Source organism: Salvelinus sp. IW2-2015, linkage group LG23 (assembly GCF_002910315.2).
Source record: "Salvelinus sp. IW2-2015 linkage group LG23, ASM291031v2, whole genome shotgun sequence".
NCBI lineage: Eukaryota > Metazoa > Chordata > Actinopteri > Salmoniformes > Salmonidae > Salvelinus > Salvelinus sp. IW2-2015.
In genome coordinates, this window is record NC_036863.1 from 33,383,035 (window position 1) to 33,405,189 (window position 22,155).

General features: G+C 44.3%; 1 protein-coding gene across 11 annotated transcripts in view; it reads left to right on the forward strand.

Moving 5' to 3' along the window:
* LOC111951207 (unconventional myosin-XVIIIa) overlaps nucleotides 1-22,155 on the forward strand; it is a 115,173-nt gene extending 93,018 nt beyond the window's left edge. For 6 of the 11 annotated variants that reach the window (XM_070434565.1, XM_070434566.1, XM_070434567.1 and 3 more), the window contains 11 exons: nucleotides 655-801; nucleotides 1,051-1,164; nucleotides 5,250-5,366; nucleotides 6,875-6,958; nucleotides 7,839-7,976; nucleotides 8,725-8,910; nucleotides 9,065-9,207; nucleotides 9,749-9,793; nucleotides 13,413-13,535; nucleotides 14,277-15,759; nucleotides 19,699-22,155. In XM_070434565.1, the coding sequence (XP_070290666.1) occupies nucleotides 655-801; nucleotides 1,051-1,164; nucleotides 5,250-5,366; nucleotides 6,875-6,958; nucleotides 7,839-7,976; nucleotides 8,725-8,910; nucleotides 9,065-9,207; nucleotides 9,749-9,793; nucleotides 13,413-13,535; nucleotides 14,277-15,744 (2,565 nt within the window). In that variant the 3' untranslated portion in view covers nucleotides 15,745-15,759; nucleotides 19,699-22,155. The remainder of the gene's footprint in view (nucleotides 1-654; nucleotides 802-1,050; nucleotides 1,165-5,249; nucleotides 5,367-6,874; nucleotides 6,959-7,838; nucleotides 7,977-8,724; nucleotides 8,911-9,064; nucleotides 9,208-9,748; nucleotides 9,794-13,412; nucleotides 13,536-14,276; nucleotides 15,760-19,698) is intronic. The other 5 variants (XM_070434569.1, XM_070434571.1, XM_070434573.1 and 2 more) reach the window with 3 other exon arrangements.

Genomic DNA, 22,155 nt, shown 5'->3' on the forward strand with positions numbered 1-22,155 from the left:
TCTGAACCAATTATATTAATTTTGGGACAGGTCGAAAAGCATTAAACATGTATGGCAATTTAGCTAGCTAGCTAGCTTGCACTTGCTAGCTAATTTGTCCTATTTAGCTAGCTTGCTGTTGCTAGCTAATTTGTCCTGGGATATAAACATTGAGTTGTTATTTTACCTGAAATGCACAAGGTCCTCTACTCCACCAATTATTCCACACATAAAACGGTCAACCGAATCGTTTCTAGTCATCTCTCCTCCTTCCAGGCTTTTTCTTCTCTTGACTTTATATTGCGATTGGCAGCTTTCATAAATTAGGTGCATTACCGCCACCAACCTCGTTCGTCTTTCAGTCACCCACGTGGGTATAACCAATGAGGAGATGGAAAATGGGTATCTGCTTCTATAAACCAATGAGGAGATGGGAGAGGCAGGACTTGTAGCGCGATCTGCGTCACAAATAGAACTGAATTCTATTTAGCCCTTGGCAATGCAGACGCTCGTTGGCGCGCGAGAGCGGTGTGGGTGCAATAATTGAGTAATATAGATTTCAAAATGTATTTTGCAACGCACGCGACGCGAGCGGTGTAGTCAGCCTGTAAAATCGAAGTCAATTCTACCGAATTGGTGGAATGACCCAGAGACTGTTTGCGTTTTCACTTCTAGGTGGGCTGCAGGGACGTGGAAACAGAGAAGAGGCTGAGGAAGGACCTGAAACGCACCAAAGTGCTGCTGGCTGACGCCCAGATTATGCTGGACCACATGAAGAACAACGCCCCCAGCAAGCGAGAGACCGCCCAGCTCAAAAACCAGGTACACCACCCTACATTACACTACATGGCCCGTCTAATTAACATCAGGTCAATCAGGTGCTTCAGTGACATTCTCAGCTCTTCTACTACAAATAGTCCTGTCAAAATGTATTGTACTTGCTCTTCCTATCAAGGACAGGGTGTTACATTTTGTGATTTCTGAAGATTTCTTATTTTCCCTGACCTTGACCTTCTAATCCTCTCTCCCCCTCTCTTCCTCCACCTCCTCTTCCTCCTCCTCCATTCACAGCTGGAGGAGTCAGAGTTCACGTGTGCTGCGGCGGTGAAGTCTCGTAAGGGCATGGAGATAGAGATCGAGGACCTACACATCCAGATGGAGGATGTGGTCAAAGTCAAGATGTCGGTGAGTGAGAGCTCCCTCAGCTGTCCCGTCTCAATATGAGAGGATTCCCTACCATTTTAGCTGCCTAGTGTGAACTGCACACAGAGTACGGAGTACGTCCACATCAGTGTGCTGTATTTCAATTTCCTTTTAAAAGGGCTTACAGCCCAGTTAAATCAGTCATGATAGCCATTTATCTAGGTAAAACATGCACTGAGTATGCCAAACATTAGGAACACCTTCCTAATATTGAGTTGCACCCCCCATTTTGCCCTCAGGACAGCCTCAATTAGTCGGGGCATGGACTCTACAAGGTGTCAAAAGTGTTCCATAGGGATGCTGCCCCATGTTGACTCCAATTCTTCCCACAGTTGTGTCAAGTTGTCAGGATGTCCTTTGGGTGGTGGACCATTCTTGATACACACGGAAAACTGTTGAGCATGAAAAACACAGCAGCGTTGCAGTTTGATACAAACCGGTTTGCCTGGCACCTACTGCTATAACCCGTTCAAAGGCACTTTTATCTTGCCCATTGACCCTCTGAATGGCACACATACACAATCCTTGTATTTGTATTTATTATGGATCCCCATTAGTTCCTGCCAAGGCAGCAGCTGCTCTTCCTGGGGTCCAAACACACCAAAGCGTCCACATTGCATATACAACAACAGATAAAACAGTGAACTATGTTTGTACTGAATGAGCTAAAGATAACAGTACATCATATAACATCCCTACACTACCACATATCCACAACACAACATGTTCAATATCACAATGTGTACGTATGCATGTGTCTGTACTTTTGTGTGTGTCTCAGTTGTCTCGAGGCTTTAACATCCTTCTTTAACCTGTCTCCTCCCCTTCATCTATACCAGTGGTTCCCAAACTTTTTATAGTCCCGTACCCCTTCAAACATTCAACCTCCAGCTGCGTACCCCCTCCAGGATCAGGGTCAGCGCACTCTCAAATGTTGTTTTTTGCCGTCATTGTGAGCCTGCCTCACACACATAGTATACGATACATTTATTAAACATAAGAATGATTGTCAGTTTTTATCACAACCCGGCTCGTGGGAAGTGACAAAGAGCTGTTACAGGACCAGGACAAAAATTATAATATAATAATAATCAATCATTTTGTTCTTTATTTAGCCATCTTACATATAAAACCTTATTTGTTCATCAAAAATGATGAATAACTCACCACAGGTTAATGAGAAGGGCGTGCTTGAAAGGATGCACATAACTCTGCAATGTTGGGTTGTAATGGAGAGAGTCTTAAATCATTTCCCACGCACAGTCTGTGCCTGTATTTAGTTTTCATGCTAGTGAGGGCCGAGAATCCATTCTCACATAGGTATGTGGTTGCAAAGGGAATCAGTGTCTTAACAGTACGATTTGCCAATGCAGGAAACTCTGAGGGCAGCCCTATCCAGAAATCTGGCAGTGGCTTCTGATTTAATTAAAATTTTCACAGAACCGCTTGTTGCACTTTCGATGAGGCTCTCTTGTTCACATATCGATAAATGGACTGGAGGCGGGGTATGAAAGGGATAACGAATCCAGTTGTTTGTGTCATCCGTTTTTTGGGAAAGTGCCTGTGTAATTGCGCACCCAGCTCACTCAGGTGCTTTGCTATATTGTCCTTAACCTTGAGTTCATTTGCACACAAAAAATCATACAATGATGGAAAGACCTGTGTGTTGTCCTTGTGTTGACTGTGTGTTGACAGAAAAGAGCTCCAACTTCTTAATCATAGCCTCAATGTTGTTCTGCACATTGAATATAGTTGTGGAGAGTCCCTGTAATCCCAGATCATTCAAGAGAGAAAAAACATCACCCAGATAGGCCAGTCGTGTGAGAAATTCGTCATCATGCAAGTGGTCAGACAAGTGAAAATTATGGTCAGTAAAGAAAACTTTAAGCTCGTCTCTCAATTAAGAAAAACGTGTCAATACTTTGCCCCTTGATAACCAGCGCACCTCTGTATGTTGTAAAAGTGTTACATGGTCGCTGCCCATATCATTGCATAGCGGAGAAAATACACGAGAGTTCAGGGGCCTTGCTTTAACAAAGTTAATCATTTTCACTATGGTGTCCAAAACGTCTTTCAAGCTGTCAGGCATTCCCTTGGCAGCAAGAGCGTCTCGGTGGATGCTGAAATGTACCCAAATGGCTTCGGGAGCAACTGCTTGCACGCGCGTTACCACTCCACTATGTCTCCCTGTCATGGCTTTTGCGGCATCAGTACAGATACCAACACATCTTGACCACCAAAGTCCATTTGATGTCACAAAGCTGTCCAGTACTTTAAAAATATCCTCTCATGTTGTCCTGGTTTTCAGTGGTTTGCATAAATGTAACGGACATATACCAGGAACTGTGCCAGGCCCGCCACGTCTGTTGACTCATCCAGCTGTAATGCCAATAATTCCCTGGCTTGTATACGAAGCAGTAATTGTTTCAAAACACCTCCTGCCATGTCACTGATGCGTCGTGAAACAGTGTTGTTTGATGAAGTCATTGTCTGTATTGTTTTTTGGGTCTTTCCCCCAGCATTGTCCCAGCCATATTCACGGCAGCAGGAAGAATTAAGTCCTCCACAATAGTATGGGTCTTGCATGTCCTAGCCACTCGGTAGCTCACCATATAAGACGCTTCTATCCCCTTCTTATTAATGCTATTTTATACATGTCTTACTACTCGAAGTCATCTTTATTCTCGCTCAAAAAACTCCCGTGGCTTATTTTTCTAAATGTCATGTTTCGTTTCTAAATGTCTGCGCACGAGTGAAGGTTTCCCGCGGGAGAGGGACGTTTAATATGATTGGATGTTAATTACTTGACTAGGCTACCTGTATTTGACATTGTGTTGTTATTTCGCTGAACACTAGATGGTTTCATTTTATTTTTGGCAGTGAAATTAGTCTACTCAGGGGAGAAAAAAACCTCACCCAAATGTATAGCTCCGTTGGAAATATAAATGTACTGTTTAAATAAAAAAGGTAAATCACATTTTTATTTGGCGTACCCCCGACGGCATTGCGCGTACCCTTGTACCCCAGTTTGGGAATAACTGATCTACACTGATTGAAGTGGATTTAACAAGTGACATTAATAAGGGATCATAGCTTTCACCTGAATTCACCTGGCCAGTCTATGTCATGGAAAGAGCGGGTGTTCTTAATGTTTTTTATACTCCGTGTAGATGTGACATGAACAATTTCTGTCCATGCAATTTTAATTTAATTGAACAGAAATGCAGATTGGTATATTCTAATGAGATTGCTTGCTTAATGACCCTGTTTATTGTTGTGATACACAATCGACACATCTTTTTGTTAAGGAAATAATTCRGTATTTGTGTAATTGCAGCGCTTTACCACATTTTTTACGACACAACAAAACCAAACAGTGTTATTAAAACAGTAGGAGAGCCTGTCGTTTCTTTTACTCTCCCTTTCACACAGGGTAGACTATTTTAGTGTGTGTTAAAACACTGCCACGAATTTGCACAAATCCCCCCCATCATCATTGACATTTTTGTTTTTTCTGTAAATGGCCCATTTCTCGATTATGTGCTAATGGATTAATTAGCATTGTTGATATTTTTTATGTCCTCATTAATGCGTTCCATAATCACTTCCCATGAGAGTGCTTTCTGTGTTTTAGAGGAAATTGCGGGAACAGAGTGACACTTGTGGTCCTCTGGGGACAGAGAGAGGACAGAGAGTGACCCTGTAGAGCTGCTAATTGCTGTGTTTATGGTTATGAAAGGTATTTTAAATGTCTCCAGTTTGGGTTGGCATACTAAGAGGCTGGGTGTCTTTCCCTCCAGAGTAGATCTGATGATCTGCCTTAGGACACTAGTTCCAAGCTATTACATGGTGCATTGGCCACAAAGGTCTGTCTGCAGGCCTAAATGACCCAATCAGGTGTGATTATAGTAAATCACACTAATCCACCACCAGGATCAGGCCTGGTAGATATCCATTAGATGACTGGCCAGCTGTTGACAATTGATTACTTTCACTGGCTCTGGTTTTAAAACAGCTCAGCTGTTAAAGTTTGTCTTTCTCTTTCTTCCCCTCTTCCTCTCTCTCAGCTTGAGGAGCAGGTGTCCCGTCTGCAAAGGGAGAAGAACGACCTACAGTCTCGTATGGAGGAGGACCAGGAGGACATGAACGAGCTGATGAAGAAACACAAGGCTGCCGTCTCCCAGGTAAACCCTGCCCCTGAACAGCTTCTGGTCTGTAGACCTGCACTATAACTATGACACATACTGTACATTCCTCTCAGCTACACAGCTTCTGGTCTGTAGACCTGCACTGGGAACCAGTATCCGTATGCTTTCAAAATCTGTTAATGTATTTTCCTATGTGTAGGCGGAACATTTGAGACGCTAGAGATAAACAAACCAAATTTTGCATTCAGAGATGTGCAATCTGTTACACAGGAGGTTACATGAATTATAATATATTGTCCTGAATACTTGACTGTTGGATATTAATCCACCTCCTAAGTTAAAATACCTATGTTAAATGGAAGCATCCCACATAAGACTATCCAGAGTTTCATTCCAAAACGCTATACAGTATATCCATTTTCAGAAATGTTGGTAATAGCTTTTATTGTTTAAGGAAATTATGAACGAGATTAGCGTGTTTTTCACTATCTAATCATGGCATTGGGTTGTTCAATGACAGACATGTATTTGTGTCACGACTTCCGCCGAAGTCAGCCCTTCTCCTTGTTCGGGTGGTGTTCGGCGGTCGACGTCACCGGCTTTCTAGTCACCACCGATCCATGTTTCAGTTTCGTTTTGTTTTGTCTGTATTACACACACCTGGTTTCAATTCCCATATCATGTTCCTTATTTAATCCTCTGGCATACATTTCTGTTCTGTCCGTGATTGTTGGTGTCTTTAGTGGTTGTTGTATGTGCTAGTGTGTATGTATGTTCCTATTTGGAATTTTGCTTGACTTTTTTGAGTAAACTCCGTTGTGTTGCTCAAAACCTGTGTCCTGCGCCTGACTCCGCTACATCTCTGCACCCAATCGCTGACAATTTGTTTAAAATCTATTGATGGTTATCTTTTCAGAGAGACAAATAATCATGTTTTTCTTTTCAAAATGCTACATATCCGCCTCACTTTCAGAGAAACAAGTAGTGCAGCTAGGTTTTACATAGTCAAATGTAACAAATAACATTTTTTTAAAGAAATGTACAAATTATACGTGACATCAATATTTAATAAAAAAAAWWAAWAATAACTCAATACATTAATATGAAATCTGTATGTAAAACATTTACATTGGAGATTTTTGCTGTTATTCAGAGTGACTTACAGTAAGGGCATTCGTCTTAAGATGGCTAGGTGAAACAACCACATATCACAGTCAAATATACAGGATATGAGCAGCAGGTAGCCTAGCGATTAAGAGCGTTGGGCAAATCCCCAAGCCGAGTAGGTGAAAAATCTGTTTGTGCCCTTGAGCAATTAAGCTCCTGTAAGTCGCTCTGGATAAGAGTGTCTGCTAAATGACAAATAAAATGGTAAAAAATAGGAACATTCCATTTGAGCTAAACGATTTTACACACACCTGAAGGTACCCATAACCAATAATTGCTGACGAAAAAACACAAATGTAAAAAATTGGTGGATATAGTGTTTTGGAAGTAAACTCTTCAAAAACTGTAATTATCTCTGTGTGTTTGTGATGTGACAGTCTGCCAGAGACCTGGCCCAGATCAGTGACCTGCAGGCCCAGCTGGAGGAAGCCATGAAGGAGAAGCAGGAGATCCAGGACAAGGTAACTACACACTGCCATGGCTGCCTGCCAATCCCCCTGCCTGCCTGCCCCCCACCCATCCCCACCCATCCCCATCTACTCACACCTTCACCAGCCACTCAGAGGACATCATGCCCTCAGCACAATCATACAGGTTGTCCTACACCTACACCGTTACCTTCACCTGGAGAGGATCAGAGCTCTGTCTGTCTGCTTACAGCCTGATCTTACCGCTCACTCTGCTTGCTGTAAGGTAGTTTTAAGAGCTGCCACCAAAGGCAGCGATAGATGGCTATCTATCTATCTATTGTATCTATCTAAATCCTGTAGCCCTGCAGTGATTAACAGATCCACAATGAGAGGAACACTGTGTTCTTAATGACATGAAAGGCCAGCTCTAAATCCTCCTTCTCTCAGATGCAAAGCTCCTCATTAGGAGCCCTGGTGCATTTTGGGTACTTTTAGTTAGTGTATGTCTTTCATCCTCTTATCAGATATGAGAAAAGTCTTAAGACGAAACAAGTTTGCAAAGCATTGATCTTCTTCCCCTCCACAAAGCTGTGCAATGGGATCTGTGATTGTTATTTAGGTCTGTAGAGGCTACTGGGGTTATCCTATCCTCGGCTTATTGGCTATTCACATCAGATAATACTAGCATTAGAGGCAACAAAAATGTGGCTAGATTCCCAACATTTCAGCCAGGGGGGATGCTATTCACAATGCAGATGAAGGGAAGAGGTGAATGTATTTATTTTGGGTATAAACACATATCTGTTGAATGCAGACCTAGTATTGATTATAGAAGAAGTAGAGGGATGGTTGCATAGGGCAGAGTGGAGGTGTTCAGTGTGGTGTAATCAGTACTTCAGTATGTCACTGTGTGTGTGTTGCCCCCCTCCAGTTGCAGTCCCTGCAGAGCCAGCTGGAGTTCCAGGAGCAGTCCATGGTGGAGAAGTCCCTGGTCAGCAGGCAGGAGGCCAAGATCCGTGAGCTCGAGACCAAGCTGGAGTACGAGAGGACCCAGATCAAACGCCTGGAGGTGAGACGGGGGTGGGAGAGGGAGGGAGGGAGGGAGGGAGGGGGAGAAGGAGGGGAAGAAGGAGGGAGTGAGGGAGGGGGAGAGAGTGGAAATGAGGGAGGGAGAGGGGGAGAAGGAGGGAGGGGAGAGGGTGGGATGGAGGTGGAGAGAGTGGGAGGGAGGGAGGGAGAGGGGGAAGGGGGAGGGGGAGAGGGAGGAGGGAGGGAGTGGGAGGGAGTGAAGGAGTGAGTGATGGGAGGGAGAGGAAGAGAGGGATGGAGGGGGGGGGGGGGGAGTGGAAGGAGTGAGTGAGTGAGTGGGAGGGAGGTGGAGAGAGGGAGGGAGGGGGAGAGAGGGGGGAGGGAGTGAAGGAGTGAGTGAGTGGGAGAGAGGGAGGGATGAAGGGGGAGAAAGAAGGAGGGAGGGAGGCGGAGAGAGTGGGAGGGAGGGAGTGTGTGAGAGCAAGAGAGATGGGCTTGTATGTGGGAGGTAGAGGGCAAGCTGTGAGGCTACATTTTGGGTCATTGAACAAATGCTGTGAGGGAAATATATTTTACGACAGCCATACTATCTTTCTCTGTCCAGCTGTGATTTCTGCACACCTGAGCTCAATTGGAAATTCTTAGTGACCTCAATTTGACCCTTCTCCAACTACATTAACCACACCACAAACCTCAAAGTGAAATGTGCTCACTGCTCAGGCACCTATGCTGGATGTCTCAGCTGTGTTCTATGCGGTTCTGACCCAGTTCCATCTCCTCGTCCCCAGAGCTTGACAGGTCGTCTGAAGGAGAACCTGGAGAAGATGACGGAGGAGAGAGACCACCGCGGTAATGGAGAGAACAGGGAGAAGGAGCAGAACAAACGCATACAGAGACAGATGAGGGACATCAAAGAGGAGATGGCTGAGCTGTCCAAGAAGGAGGCCGAGGCCAGCCGCAAGAAGCACGAGCTGGTAAGGAAGAGGGCCCGGTCAGCAGAGTATTAAAGTATGGACTGGACTCTCCTTGTTAGGTCGTACAGGGGTAATATCCTCATTTAGGGTGGGGATGTCTTGGTTTACAGGGGTTTGGGGTGACAGTCACTTACTCTGCATCATGATCCTTCAGGAAATGGACATAGAGAGTCTGGAGGCAGCCAATCAGAGTCTGCAGGCAGACCTCAAGCTGGCCTTCAAGAGGATTGGAGACTTGCAGGCTGCCATAGAGGATGAGATGGTCGACAGTGACGGCGATGATGACCTCGTAAACAAGTAGGTGCCCCCCTTCTCTTCTTCAGCCGGAGGACAGATTCTCTTTGTAATGAAGTTGTAATAAAGTTGTCAGAAACATCTGCCCATTATTTAATGTCTGTCCTGCTTTAATCCCCTGTTCCTGTTCCTGATTCTTTGTTGGTTTGTCCTCTTGTTTAGCTGCCTGCTGAGGTCTCTTTTATTGGCATGTTCAGGGTTACACTACCTCTGAGGCCCACTGAAGTAAACACTGTTGCCATACAGGGCCTCTGAGAGTGAGTTTAGACTCCCTTTTAAACAATGAGGTCAGAGAGAGGATGAGTTGAGCTGGTATTCTGAATCACTGCCCAAAACCGTGCAGTATGGAGAGATGTTCATCAGATTTTCTGCAGCAATTATTTTGAGCCGCCTTGTCTTCTTTTCACACACAATGAAGCTCTATCTATCCTGAGGCACACTACATCCCCGGTTGGGTTGGTCTCAAACTGTTAACTGTATTTCTCCTTTTCTGTTCCTCTCTTTTTCTCTTTCTCTTTTGTTTCCTCTCCCACTCATCGCCCAGTTTACAAGACATGGTGACAAAGTATCAGAAACGAAAGAACAAAACGTAAGAACAGACAATGCATCCTTTCTTTTCCCATTATTGTTTGGTTTCAAGGTTTTAAAATCATCGTCCCACAAGAGAATGATGCTGTATTAGGGAGACATTGCACTTCTGTTGTTTATGATGACATTTTGAGCAGAAGGAACTTAGTTCAAACTACTTTAAGATTAGCATCTCTACAAACCTACTGTTTGAGACGTGCTCACCGCTGTGGAAAAATTCTATATCATTTTTAAAAATAAAACACGGTCATGGAATACCTGTAGATACTGCATCACTCTCCCATTAAATATCATGAACCATTGTCCCATTTTAGGCTACAACCATGGACCTTCACTCTCTGTTATGTGACATGCCATTCTACATTCATGCTTTTGAGGACCCACTAACTCATTTCATTGTGTTCAAGAGCATTGATAGATTTATATACAGTATAACCTATTAATCACAAAAGGTTGAGTCTTTGTTTACTTGTTTTTACATCTCTCTGTGATGGAAGGTAGGTTTGCTCTCTGTAGAGTGTGGTTGAGCTGCTTGTTTCGCAGCGCCTAGCTTGCTCTACTCAGGTCACCGTGCTGTCTTAATCACTTTGGACTTAGACATAAAATCATTTATTCTAAAGCCCCATAATTAAAGTTAACATTCCAATTCCAGTGTAGCTCGTCATGTCTTGATGGAAGAATGCAAACGTGCGTCACAATTTTGAATGAAAGAGGGTGCTTTGTATGTGATTTGTAGTTAGTGTCTGCAGTTCATTTTCGCAGCATGTTTTATTTGTGTCAGTATTAACCTCTAATTGCTTGTTCCAAGAGAGAACACTTCGCTGCCCTGTGAGTCAATTTCTCTCATTGTTATTCATTCATTTGCCATCAGACAGGCATCTCATGTGAATCAGCACAGTGCACGGTGTCTGTCTGTACATCAGCATCAAGCTTGTGGGTTCCTCACTTAGCTGTGCTCAAGAGAAAAGAAAGTGAATCACCATGGTTACTTAGGAGCAAATTTGTTCTCCCTTTTGATCTGTATGTAATAGCAGCGAGCTAAACATTAATGGAAGAATTGATTTGCCATCGAATTGTGAAGGGAATGTTCAGCAGGATTAGGACTTATTTTTGATCTGGATTTGAGTAATTGCACCAATAAAAGGTGACAATGGTAGGAATGGTTTTTGTGTGCGTGTGAAGGGGATAACGAATAATGAATCGGTATGAAACCTTTGGACATCTCTTTCCTGGTTTCTGAGATGTACTTTGAAACATTAAGAGGGAAGGAAYGGTGTCACCTTTCCAGTGCACTCTTCATTTTCAGGCAGTTCTTTATCCAATGTACCCTTTCATGGTCGTAAGAAGATCACACAAAACATATTCTGAACAGTACAGGTCTTTGAAGACTGTGGAGTATGTGAGTCTGACTGTGTGTACACAGTGTACTGCAAAACACTGCTCAAATAACATGGATTTAATGGACCTGTCTCTGCCGTAATCAGTGAACAGTTTGACCATGATAGGAAATGCTGGGACCAAGAGGATGCAAGTGTAGAATACTGTAGACAGGACCCATCCATATGGAGCTTCATGAGGATGTACTGTAGGTATGTGGGACAGAGATATACAACCAGTGGAGGCCGATTGTCATAAGCGATTAATGTCGGGCTCTAAATTCTCTGTGCTTGTTTGCGCCCTGGAGCCTCAGCGCTGCTTAGCCAGTGGTGTGAGGCCAAGGACATAAATTGTGTGTGACACGATTTGCAAAGCACTCGATTACAAGGCGCCTCTGTCCCACAGCTGCTCCAGTGCAGGTGTTTGTGTGTTTCGGTCTGTGGGAAAAAGAGAATAGTTTTGCCTTGCATGTGGGAGACAGTTTACGGACTGTCTTTCCCAGAAAGCTGTGTTTGATACATTGAAAATGAGAGAGACCCTAAATGACTGAGTCTAATAAGGTAGCAAATGTCCATGTCCACAGACGGCCACAATTTTTAAGGATTTATCAGGGGGTGCTTCAGCACCCTCAGCACCCCTACTTCCTGCCGCTGTGTACTGTATGCCTCCATCCATTCTGAGAGCACGTCTCTGTCTCTATGCAGGTAAATGGAACTGTGGTTCTGCACATGCAGAGAGGGGAGGCAACACAAACACTTTGTTCATGGAGACTTGATTGAATGTGTGATATACCGTTGTATTGCTCTCTGCAGTGGGAGGCTTTAATGGCAGGCATGTAAATGTGAGCAGGGCGATGCAGCCCAGCGGTCTATACCATTAAAGAAAGCCATCATCAGAGACCTCTTTGAATAAGATGCACAATGTTGGCTCATGATAAGCACTTTGCATCCTGTCCCACAGCCTTGCCAGATAAGCTGGTCAAAGAAGAAAGGAAACCCGTCCTTTGCTTTTGGTGTTTATCACTCGTCACAAAATAGTGCTATTTTGATTGATGTCACGTCACAACAGACACTGGAAATTGTTGTTTGTATTGATGCAGAGACTGAATGTTGTTGGTTATGATCCAAATTGTTTCTCTTTTCTGTCAATGTTCATGTATAGTTCATTCTGGTACTACAAACTCATGAACACTGCTAGGCTTAATTGTTCCCAGACACGTTTGTCCATTACCTAAGACTTTAGCCCCTGTGGGTGGCCCCCTTCCCCTCTCCCCTCACCTCTCCTACTCCCCTGTCCGTCCCCCCTGTCCATCAAACAACAGATGCATAATACAGTGTCAGAGAAGCTTCACCTCTGCAGGATTGAGGAACAGATGAATCAGGATGGAAATGCTCCCGCTGACCTTTCCCAAGCYTGATCTAATATCATTTCTCCTCGGGTTCCCTCCAGTATCTGTTTACTGCTTGTTATTGTCAAGGCCAGGGCTAGAGGGCCATCTCATCGGCTCAGCCCCAATAACAATCTACATCAACAGGCCACGCTCAGCCACTCGCCACAGACATCCTAAAAGCCTCGCTATGGCCACAGAGTTAATTACGCCTTCATGAGCTCCATTCATTTGCATTCCGCTCCGCTCGGAGGCACCACGACTCGTTTCGCTCGACCGCCCCCATCATAAGCGATTATACATTTAACAGGGGAAGAGAAAGCACGCATTCAGATTTATGGATGCACCAATATCGAATATAATTATTTTTTCTCTCTTTCAAACGAGTCTTCTTGGTTTTTCATCGAACTTACTGTGGCCTAACTTTAGCTTTGTGGCTGATATTTTTTTGTATCAATATTCAGAAAGTAGCAGAGTCCAACACTAGATTTTGACTGGTAAACTAGTTTGCGACTGGGTGCAAAATTCTAGGTCTGTCATCGCTCTACGTTAACAGACTGCTGTTGTCTCCCTAAAGCTTGTTGTGATTGCCTGCATTTGCATTGCTCAACCCCAAGTTACTGTCACAATGAATGGAATACAGCTGCTGTCTGACTAACTAAATCAGAAAGCTGTTATCTTATGACATTCAAAACATATGATTTGTCAGTGTTGTACTTCCTGTCCAAACCAACAGTTTTCCTCTATGGTGGATCCTCGCTAACCCTCCCAGATGACTCTTTTTAAACAGCTCTGCCTCCTGCCAACACCAACAGCAACATAACAACACTGTTTGCTCTCCTTTTGTCTTCCTCAGTGGTGACGAGTCGGACACGGACTCAGAGGTGGAGGACCGTGTGGACGGGGTCAAGTCCTGGCTGTCCAAGAATAAGGGCTCCACCAAGACTCTGTCAGACGAGGGCAGTCTGAAGAGCTCCAGGTCAGTCTTGTCTTGACTTGTCTGTCTGTCTATCAGCCTCCTCAGTTGACAGCCTCCTCATTATGTTATCATCCCCCTTCCTTCTGGCTGGGCCCTGATAAAGCAGTGATGGCTTCCTCAATCCCATCCCATTCCTATATGAGTTTACCCTGCTGAGAGCTAAAGAGCCCAGGATTAGCTGAGGCAGGGTGGAATGGAAGGGTGAGTATTTCATGAGATTAGGTGTCATCTCTCTCTGCCTCCCTGTCATCCCTCTAATGACAGCAGGCGGCACAGCAGAGGGAAGAGGGATACGGGCGCTGTGCTGCCTGTCAGATTTATTGAAGTGGCCCAAGGCCAGCTGGCATACCTGCTAAATGGCCCCTCTCTCTGCTCTGCCTGAGATTAATGCATTTCCTCCCCACTGGCAGACAGCACAGGATAGCCCCAAATATATACCTGATCTTTTTGACGAGCTTTAGCAGATCGACTCACAACTTAACTTTCCTTATTACACTCACTTCAGAGGACAAAGTGTCATCAGGAACCTCAGTTAGCTGCTGCTGGAAAAGTTGGGGAATGTTGACAAGCATTCTACACTTCAGGGATTCAATCACATGTATTTCATCCTTCTGAACTTTTAATTTCATAATTTCATTAAGTGTGTAAATTCTCATCTTTTCTCTCTCTGTTTCTCTGTGTCTCTGTTGGTTGTTTACATGGTGTTCTTGTTCCTACACCGTCCTCTTCATGGCATCTCAGATATGCAGTGAATGTAGATGCCAAGGAAGGCAAAGAGGTTAAGGAGATTAAAGAAGGTAGCAAGGAAGGCAAAGAGAGCAAAGAAGTAGACAGCAGATCGGTGTCTGTGATGAGTTCCCTTAGCTACAGGAAGCGTTCCAACCTGAAAGACTCCATCGGAGGCCAGGGGGACGAGAGCTCCCTCTTCAGTACGCTAAAGGAACAGTCCGACACCCCGGACCGCTCCTCCCTACGCAAGGCCAAGTCTAAGTCCACAGACCAGGACGACAGGAAGAAGTCACAAGATGATGATGACCGTGGTTCGGTCATCTCCCAGGCCTACTCTGAGGCCACCAGCAGGGCCAGGAAGGGTCTGGAGCGCCGCTGGGCCCCACACAGCCCTGACTTTGACAAGGACTCCATGGTGTCCTCCCTGGCCCCTAGCAGGTCCAGCCGTAGAGCCATGCCAAACATGGATGATGACAATATGTCCACCATTAGCAGCATCACCAGTGTTAGTCGTACCAGCCCTCGTGGCCTGCGACGTAGCACCTCCTGGAAGGATGATGGGCGTATCGATTCATACGGGACCTCGGTCAGCCCCAGCATGAGCAGGCGCACTGGGGGTCGCAGCCCAGGCAGCGTGAGCAAGGCTGACTCCCGTATATCTGTGGCCCGCAGCAGCCGGCTCAGTGAGTTCGGCCTGCGCATGGACGACGATGATGATGCTCTGAGCATGGCCTTCAGTCAGGGAACCTCTGCCTACAGCCCTCACTCCCTAGGCCGCAGCTACTCCACCCCGGCTCAGCCTCGCTCCTCTGACGACAACCCCCCAGACACCTCTGACATTAAGGCTGTCACCCACCGGAACTACCTTGACCCTGACCTGGAGAAGGCCATCAACGAGGTCCTCAGCTTCAAGCCCATCAAGTTCAAACGCAGCAAACTGGACGAGTCTGACGACGAGGAAGAGAATGAGGAAAAGAAAGATGAGGATGACCGGAACAGTGTGAAGGGGGATGACGAGGGTCTGGGCCGTAGTGCATCCAGCGTGCGTCGCTCAGCGTCTGGCTCAGCAGTGGACTACAGCACCAGGTCCTCCAGCAGCTTCAGCTCCCACAGCACCAGCAGCTCCAGCTCCCGCAGAGGCAAGGCCAAGAAGAAGAGCTCCTCAGACAGCTCCTCAGACTCAGACGACCGCCACAGCAGGAAAAGCTCCAAGAAGAAGGGAAAGAAGTCCAGGAAGGGCTCCAGGAAGAAAGAGAGCAAGTCTGAATCTTCCTCTTCTGAGTCCTCCTCTTCCTCCAGCTCGGCCTCCACCGTCTCCTACCGCAGCTCCAACAGTGTGAAGAGAGGTCCAGCCCGCCCTGCCTCAGATGAGGAAGATGCCGCTGAACAGAGAGCCCCAAGTAAGAAGGATGAGAAGAAAAAGAAGAAGAAGATGGACAGCATGGTGATGAAATATCTCTACAAGCCTGATAGTGACTAAAGCCCCTGGCCAGCAGTAGGTGATGCCTGGGAATGGAGTGAAAGCATGGTGTGACTAACCAAACATGTTGACTTTATAGCATTACTAGTATAGAACAAGAAGGCCCACACACTGTTAAAGCTCCCAATTCACCACTTTATTGACAAGGTTTCCATTTGAAATGGATCTTCGTCAGGTCAAACACACTGAGTGTTCACATCCCAAAACATACACATTTCACCTCACATGACCATTGCGGACATGACACATGGTGGGTGCAAAAAACATTTGTATATCTTTAATAATTAAATAACAATGAGATGGGTACAACGTTGTCAATAGGGTGGTGAATTGGGAGCTTTAACAGTGTGTGGGCCTTCTTGTTCTATACTAGTATTCTTTGGTAGCCCATCACCTATGTTTTTTAAGGATGTGCGTATGACCACAACATTTTTCTATAGCATTATTACCATTAACACGTTTATCTGATTCCTTTACTTACTTATTCATTTGTCATGAACACAAGTTTATGCCATAAGTGTTCATCCAGGTTGATGTGAAATACCACTTAATGCCTTTCTTTCTGAATTGTAGTGATGACTCGTGACCATTGCTAGATGAAACATGCGTTGTGGCGCCAGGTTCCCGTCCCTGAGCACATAAAACAGGACACATAATTGTCTCTGCATGTTAACCCTTCACACTCGTGGGAGTTGGCCTATATAGATAAGGCTAAATTGAGATATTTCTTACAGAAGAAAATATGAAAAGCATATGCATAACAATGGTAACATTTGAAAGGAACAGTTGAAAGGGAAAATGATTACACCAAAGGCGAGGACACAACAGTTCATCTGACACAAGACTGAATCCAAATATTATACTGTTGATTTTATGTGCATTTTACATTTACTGTACTTTTTGCTGCAGTTGTTGGTAAAGAAATCTGAAGATAGTCTAGATACATTATTAACATGATAAGAATATTCCTGGAAAATGTGAGGTAGATGCGACCATAAGACAAAAACAATGACAAGGGTTTGAGAGGACTAACTGGTCTCTCCAAAGTGTACACAGGTCCTAAGCAATTTCAATGCACTTTTATTACTCAAAAAGAGTCTTCAACTATAAGGTGCTTTTTTGATCTCTCCTAGCTGTGCCGTTGAGGAACTAGAGCAAGCACACTTGTAGTTGTTTTGTTTGGGACACAACCCTGTATCCCGCAATTACACAATTACTGTTGTTTACGCAAACCCAAAATCACAATCTAGGTCAGGTGGGCAGTTTTTGAAAGTCTGTTCTATTGCCAAAATGACTTGGTAAGGTATAAAATATGAGATTACAGAGTTAGGCTTTCACAGTGCAATTCAGGGAAACAGATGATAGTGCGTGTGCTGCTGCACATTTTCTTCACAATAGACAAATGGGCTCATTGTGTTCAGAACAACCCAGGGGTATGATGCCAGGTCATCTTGTAACTGTACATCAAACATAGTGATCAGAAACGTTGACCCTGTATAATGACATGAGTTTTATGATTTGGAAATGTGAAGTGCACATTTGGGCTCACCAGTGTTACGCTTGCTTTTATGACATRAAAGCAGTATTTATTATAATCCACAACTTCTCATCTTTCAAAACACATAGTCATCCTAATTTATAGAATTTCCTGCACTCCGACAACAAAACATGTGCCCCCCAAAAAGTTGCCAAATTAGCAGGAGGGATGGGGGCAACGTCTTTTTACGCGAGGTGCTCAAGTTTCAAACGGCTGTCAGTCACAACCCATACAGCGCTGTGATGCGAAGAGCCAGAGCTTTGACGTCATGTACAGTATAGCATGTTACTGTATGGCCACTGCGTTCCAATTTTGGCGTTTATCTGTGCCTAAATCTTCCATTTTCAACCCGTATTCGGGTACGAGTGCAAAGGGTTAATAGAGATTTCTTCCCTGAACATGGTGCTTGGTGATGGTGAGGAAGCTAACTGCATGTTGGTGCACATATTAATAGACAACCATCCATCAAGCACGGCCACTTTAAATGTGCTCCCTCCGGGCCTCAACAAGACATAACTGTAGACCTGATTGAACATGAACACTGATTACTGCATTAGCATATATCCACCATGTATTTAATATGCTGGATTGAGGGGAACCATTTACATACGGTAGGTCAGTTACTTCAACAGCATGACAATAACAATAGAAACAAGTGGGCAGAGTCACTTGGTCTGAAGAGGTGGTGTTACTCAGCTTTCCTGCAGTCTGCATGCTACACTACATGGCCAAAAGTAGATGGACACCCCTTCAAATTTGTGGATTTAGCTATTTCAGCAACCCCCGTTGCTGACCGGTGTATAAAATCGAGCACACAGCCATCCAATCTATATAGACAAACATTGGCAGTAGAATGGCCTGTACAGAAGAGCTCAGTGACTTTCAACATGGCACCGTCATAGGATGCCACCTTTCCAACAACTCAGTTCCTGAAATGTCTGCCCCTGCTAGAGCTGCCCCGGTCAACTGTAAGTGCTGTTATTGTGAAGTGAAATTGTCTAGGAGCAACAACTGCTCAGCCGCGAAGTGGTAGGCCACACAAGCTCACAGAACGGGACTGCCGGGTACTGAAGCGTGTAGTGCGTAAAAGTTGTCTGTCCTCGTTTGCAACACTCACTATCGAGTTCCAAACTGCCCCTGGAAGCAACGTCAGCACAATAACTGTTCGTCGGGAGCTTCATGAAATGGGTTTCCATGGCCGAGCAGCCGCACACAAGKRTAAGATCACCATACACAAAGCGTCGGCTGGAGTAGTGTAAAGCTCGCCGCTATTGGACTCTGGAGCAGTGTAAACGCGTTCTCTGGAGTGATGAATCACACTTCACCTTCTGACTGTCCAACGGACTAAACTGGGTTTGGTGGATGCCAGGAGAACGCTACCTGCCCGAATGCATAGTGCCAACTGTAAAGTTTGGTGGAGGAGGATTTATGGACTGGGTCTGTTTTTCATGGTTCGGGCTAGGCCCCTTAGTTCAAGTGAAGGGAAATCTTAACGCTACAGCATACAATGACATTCTAGAAGATTCTGTGCTTCCAACTTTGTGCTGACAGTTTGGGCAAGGCCCTTTCCTGTTTCAGCATCACGATGCCCCTATGCGCAAAGCAAGGTCCACACAGAAATGGTTTGTCGAGATCATTGTGGAAGAACTTGACTGGCCAGCACAGAGCTCAGACCTGAACCTCATTGAACACCTAATGCTCTTGTGACTGAATAGAAGCAAGTCCCTGCAGCAATGTTCCAACATCTAGTGGAAAGCCTTCCCAAAAGAGTAGAGGGGGACCAACTCCATATTAATGGCCATGACTTTGGAATGAGATGTTTGATGAGCAGGTGTCCACATACTTTTGGTCATCTAGTGTATATTCACTGTACCACTGCTTTGTCCTTGTTTCATCAACTTTGAAGCTCGGCGTTAGCCCCCGAAGGGTAATGAAAGCATAAACCAGAACGCTAAACTTTCCTACCTTCGACCTTTTCTATTTTCAGTCTGTCCTTCCATCTCACCATATGGCTATTATGAAAGCTTCAAGAGAAATGAATATAACACTGGAAAAAACTGAGTTAGAAAAAACACAGGTCCACATTCTGACTTTGAAAACCTTTACTGTTTTTTGTGCATGAAACTAGTGGTGTGGATCTAGTAATGTTGAAGTGTTTTGGTTTGTTTGGCTATTGGCAGCCATGCATGATCTTTGCTCCAGCATTGATTGTTACTTTGAAAGGGGTAATATGCTGCATTTCTATTCAAGCAGCTTATACTGCTGACCATGGCCCTGACCCGTGGAGGAAGATGGAGTCAGTAGGCTTGATATGTGACCTGTGACCTCTGCAAATCTCAAGCACCCATAGTTTTCAGGCAGGGTTCAATTCAGCAGTGTTTCTCCTATATAAAAATCTCTCTCTTCTCCTCCCACAGCCCTCCTCTGTACCGGAGACACCTCAGTGAAGAGGACAAAGAGGAGAGGGGTTCGAGCAGACACTCCCTGAAGGAAAGTGACAGTGATAGCAAGCTGGCAGAGTCCACAGCGTAACAGAGACTAATGTCACATCTCTCACTACCACCACCATCCTAGACGAACACACCAGAGACAGATATAATGCTTTATTTAATCAAAATACACCTCCCCCATACCATCCTCATTTGAACATCGGTGAGCAATGCTAGCTAGAACCAGATGCAAGAACAGGGGAAGGTCAGAGTGCACATACTGTAGAACTCACCGTGGTTCAATCTAAATGGAATGTGGCATAGCCATTTTCCGTTGCTACTAAGAGCTTTGAAGAATTCTTTACAGGGTGATTTGGAAAAGTGAAATTCCATCATAGAATCTTACAGCATAGTGTCCCCATCAGCTCTGCAGCTTTGAAGCAATATAAGTATAGAGCTTAGCACCAATGGCATATTTTAAGATATATCTGTAGAGTTTATCACCACTGGCTTATTTAAGAGAACTGCTTTTCATAGGCTAATTTATGCTCCCGCTGTCATCTGTTGTTTGAGGACTGGAGAGCTTGTGGTTTATTCAAATGACTGTAGCAGGCTCGGTTTAAGTCTCCCTTACAATGTGACTTCTCACTGCAGGCCCATACGCCTGACAGTCCAGCATATCCTCGTTAGCACTTAGAAATGCCATTGTCTCCTCTACATGTGTTTGGACTGTCTCTGGTCATAAACAATATTTAGCCAATATCAGTAACTAAAAGCAAGACTTATTTATCTTGTTCCGAGACTGTTTTGTTTTTCTATCAATTTTGGAAAGTATGGTTCTTATTGAACGGGAGGGGGAGCTGCTTTGAGGGAAAACGATTGGATCTGCTACATTTGCGTACAGTAGTTCATGCTGGAATGGTTTTGGTCTTGCTCATTTAAAGCTCAGCCATGCTTTTGTCTCCTCGTGTCATGTCTGTTGGTTTTCAAAGGGAATATATTTACTATCTGTTGTGACGGGGGGCTTTCTAGGGATCTTCATCTTTCAAGATACACATGCGCTGGATATAAAACAAAAATGTCAATCTGTTTTTATATGAGACAAATGGCCTAAGTGCTATAAGCCCCCCTCCCTTATGGGGAAAAACATGTATGCCTCAAAAGTTCTAATGTATACTGAATGAAAATATAAACGCAACATGTGAAGTGTTGATCTCATCATTTCATGAGCTGAAATAAAAGATCCCAGAATTTTACCAAATCCACAGAAAGCTTATTTCTCTCAAATCTTGAGATTTCTCCCAAAATGTGTTTACATCCCTGTTAGTGAGCATTTCTCCTATGCCAAGATAATCCATCCACCTGACAGATGTGGCATATCAAGAGGCTGATTAAACAGCATGATCATTACACAGGTGCACCTTGTGCTGCGCATAATAAAAGGCTCTAAAATGTGCACCACACAAAGTTTTGAGGGAGTGTGCAATTGGCATGCTGACTGCAGGAATATCCACCAGAGCTGTTGCCAGAGAATGTTCATTTCTCTACCATAAGCTGCCTCCAATGTTGTTTTAGAGAATTTGGCAGTATGTCCACATCTGGCTTCTTCACCTGCTGGATCGTCTGAGACCAGCCACCTGGACAGCTGAGGAGTATTTCTGTCTGTAATAAAACCCTTTTGTGTAGAAAAAATCATTCTAATTGGCAGTGCCTTGCTCCCCAGTGGGTGGGCCAATCTCTCATAGGCCCACCCGCGGCTGCGCCCCTGCCCAGTCATGTGAGGGACAACTTATTTCAATTGACTGATTTCCTTATATGAACTGTAACTCAGTAAAATCGTTGAAATTGTTGCATGTTGCGTTTTATATTTTTGTTCAGTATAAAATCCTCTGAGATCCCTGGAAGAATTGTCTCATGTAGGATACACTGTATCTGTATTTGGCCTTACTGAMTGACAATGATATCCTATTAATTTTCATTAATAAATATGCAAATGTTGTATCTCTATGTAGAATAGTGTGGGGAAGGGTGTGTCTGTGTGTTTGCGTATGTACACAAGTGTATATCCGTGTGTGTGTCCATTTCCGTTGCTTCTGTCTGTTCATGTGTGTGGGACAGACTATTTGCATATATTTTCTAGTTTTTTTTWATGCATTAGGTATGAATATAATATGGAACACTGGACACTTTGTCAATGCTTCTGAGTTGGAATTTGTTAAATAAAAATATGTATGTTAAATGTTTTTGTTTTTGCATCTGAATAGGCATTGTTGGCTTTCCACAATATTAATATATAACATGTTTGAAATTGATTGTATATTCATCATAGCTTTTCAAACAGGTTTGTTTATTTTCATGATATTGAACAATTGACCACTTGTGATAGGAATGCTTTTTTTGGCATAAATTTTAATGTAAATAAATGCAGGGGTTTGTTTACAGTAA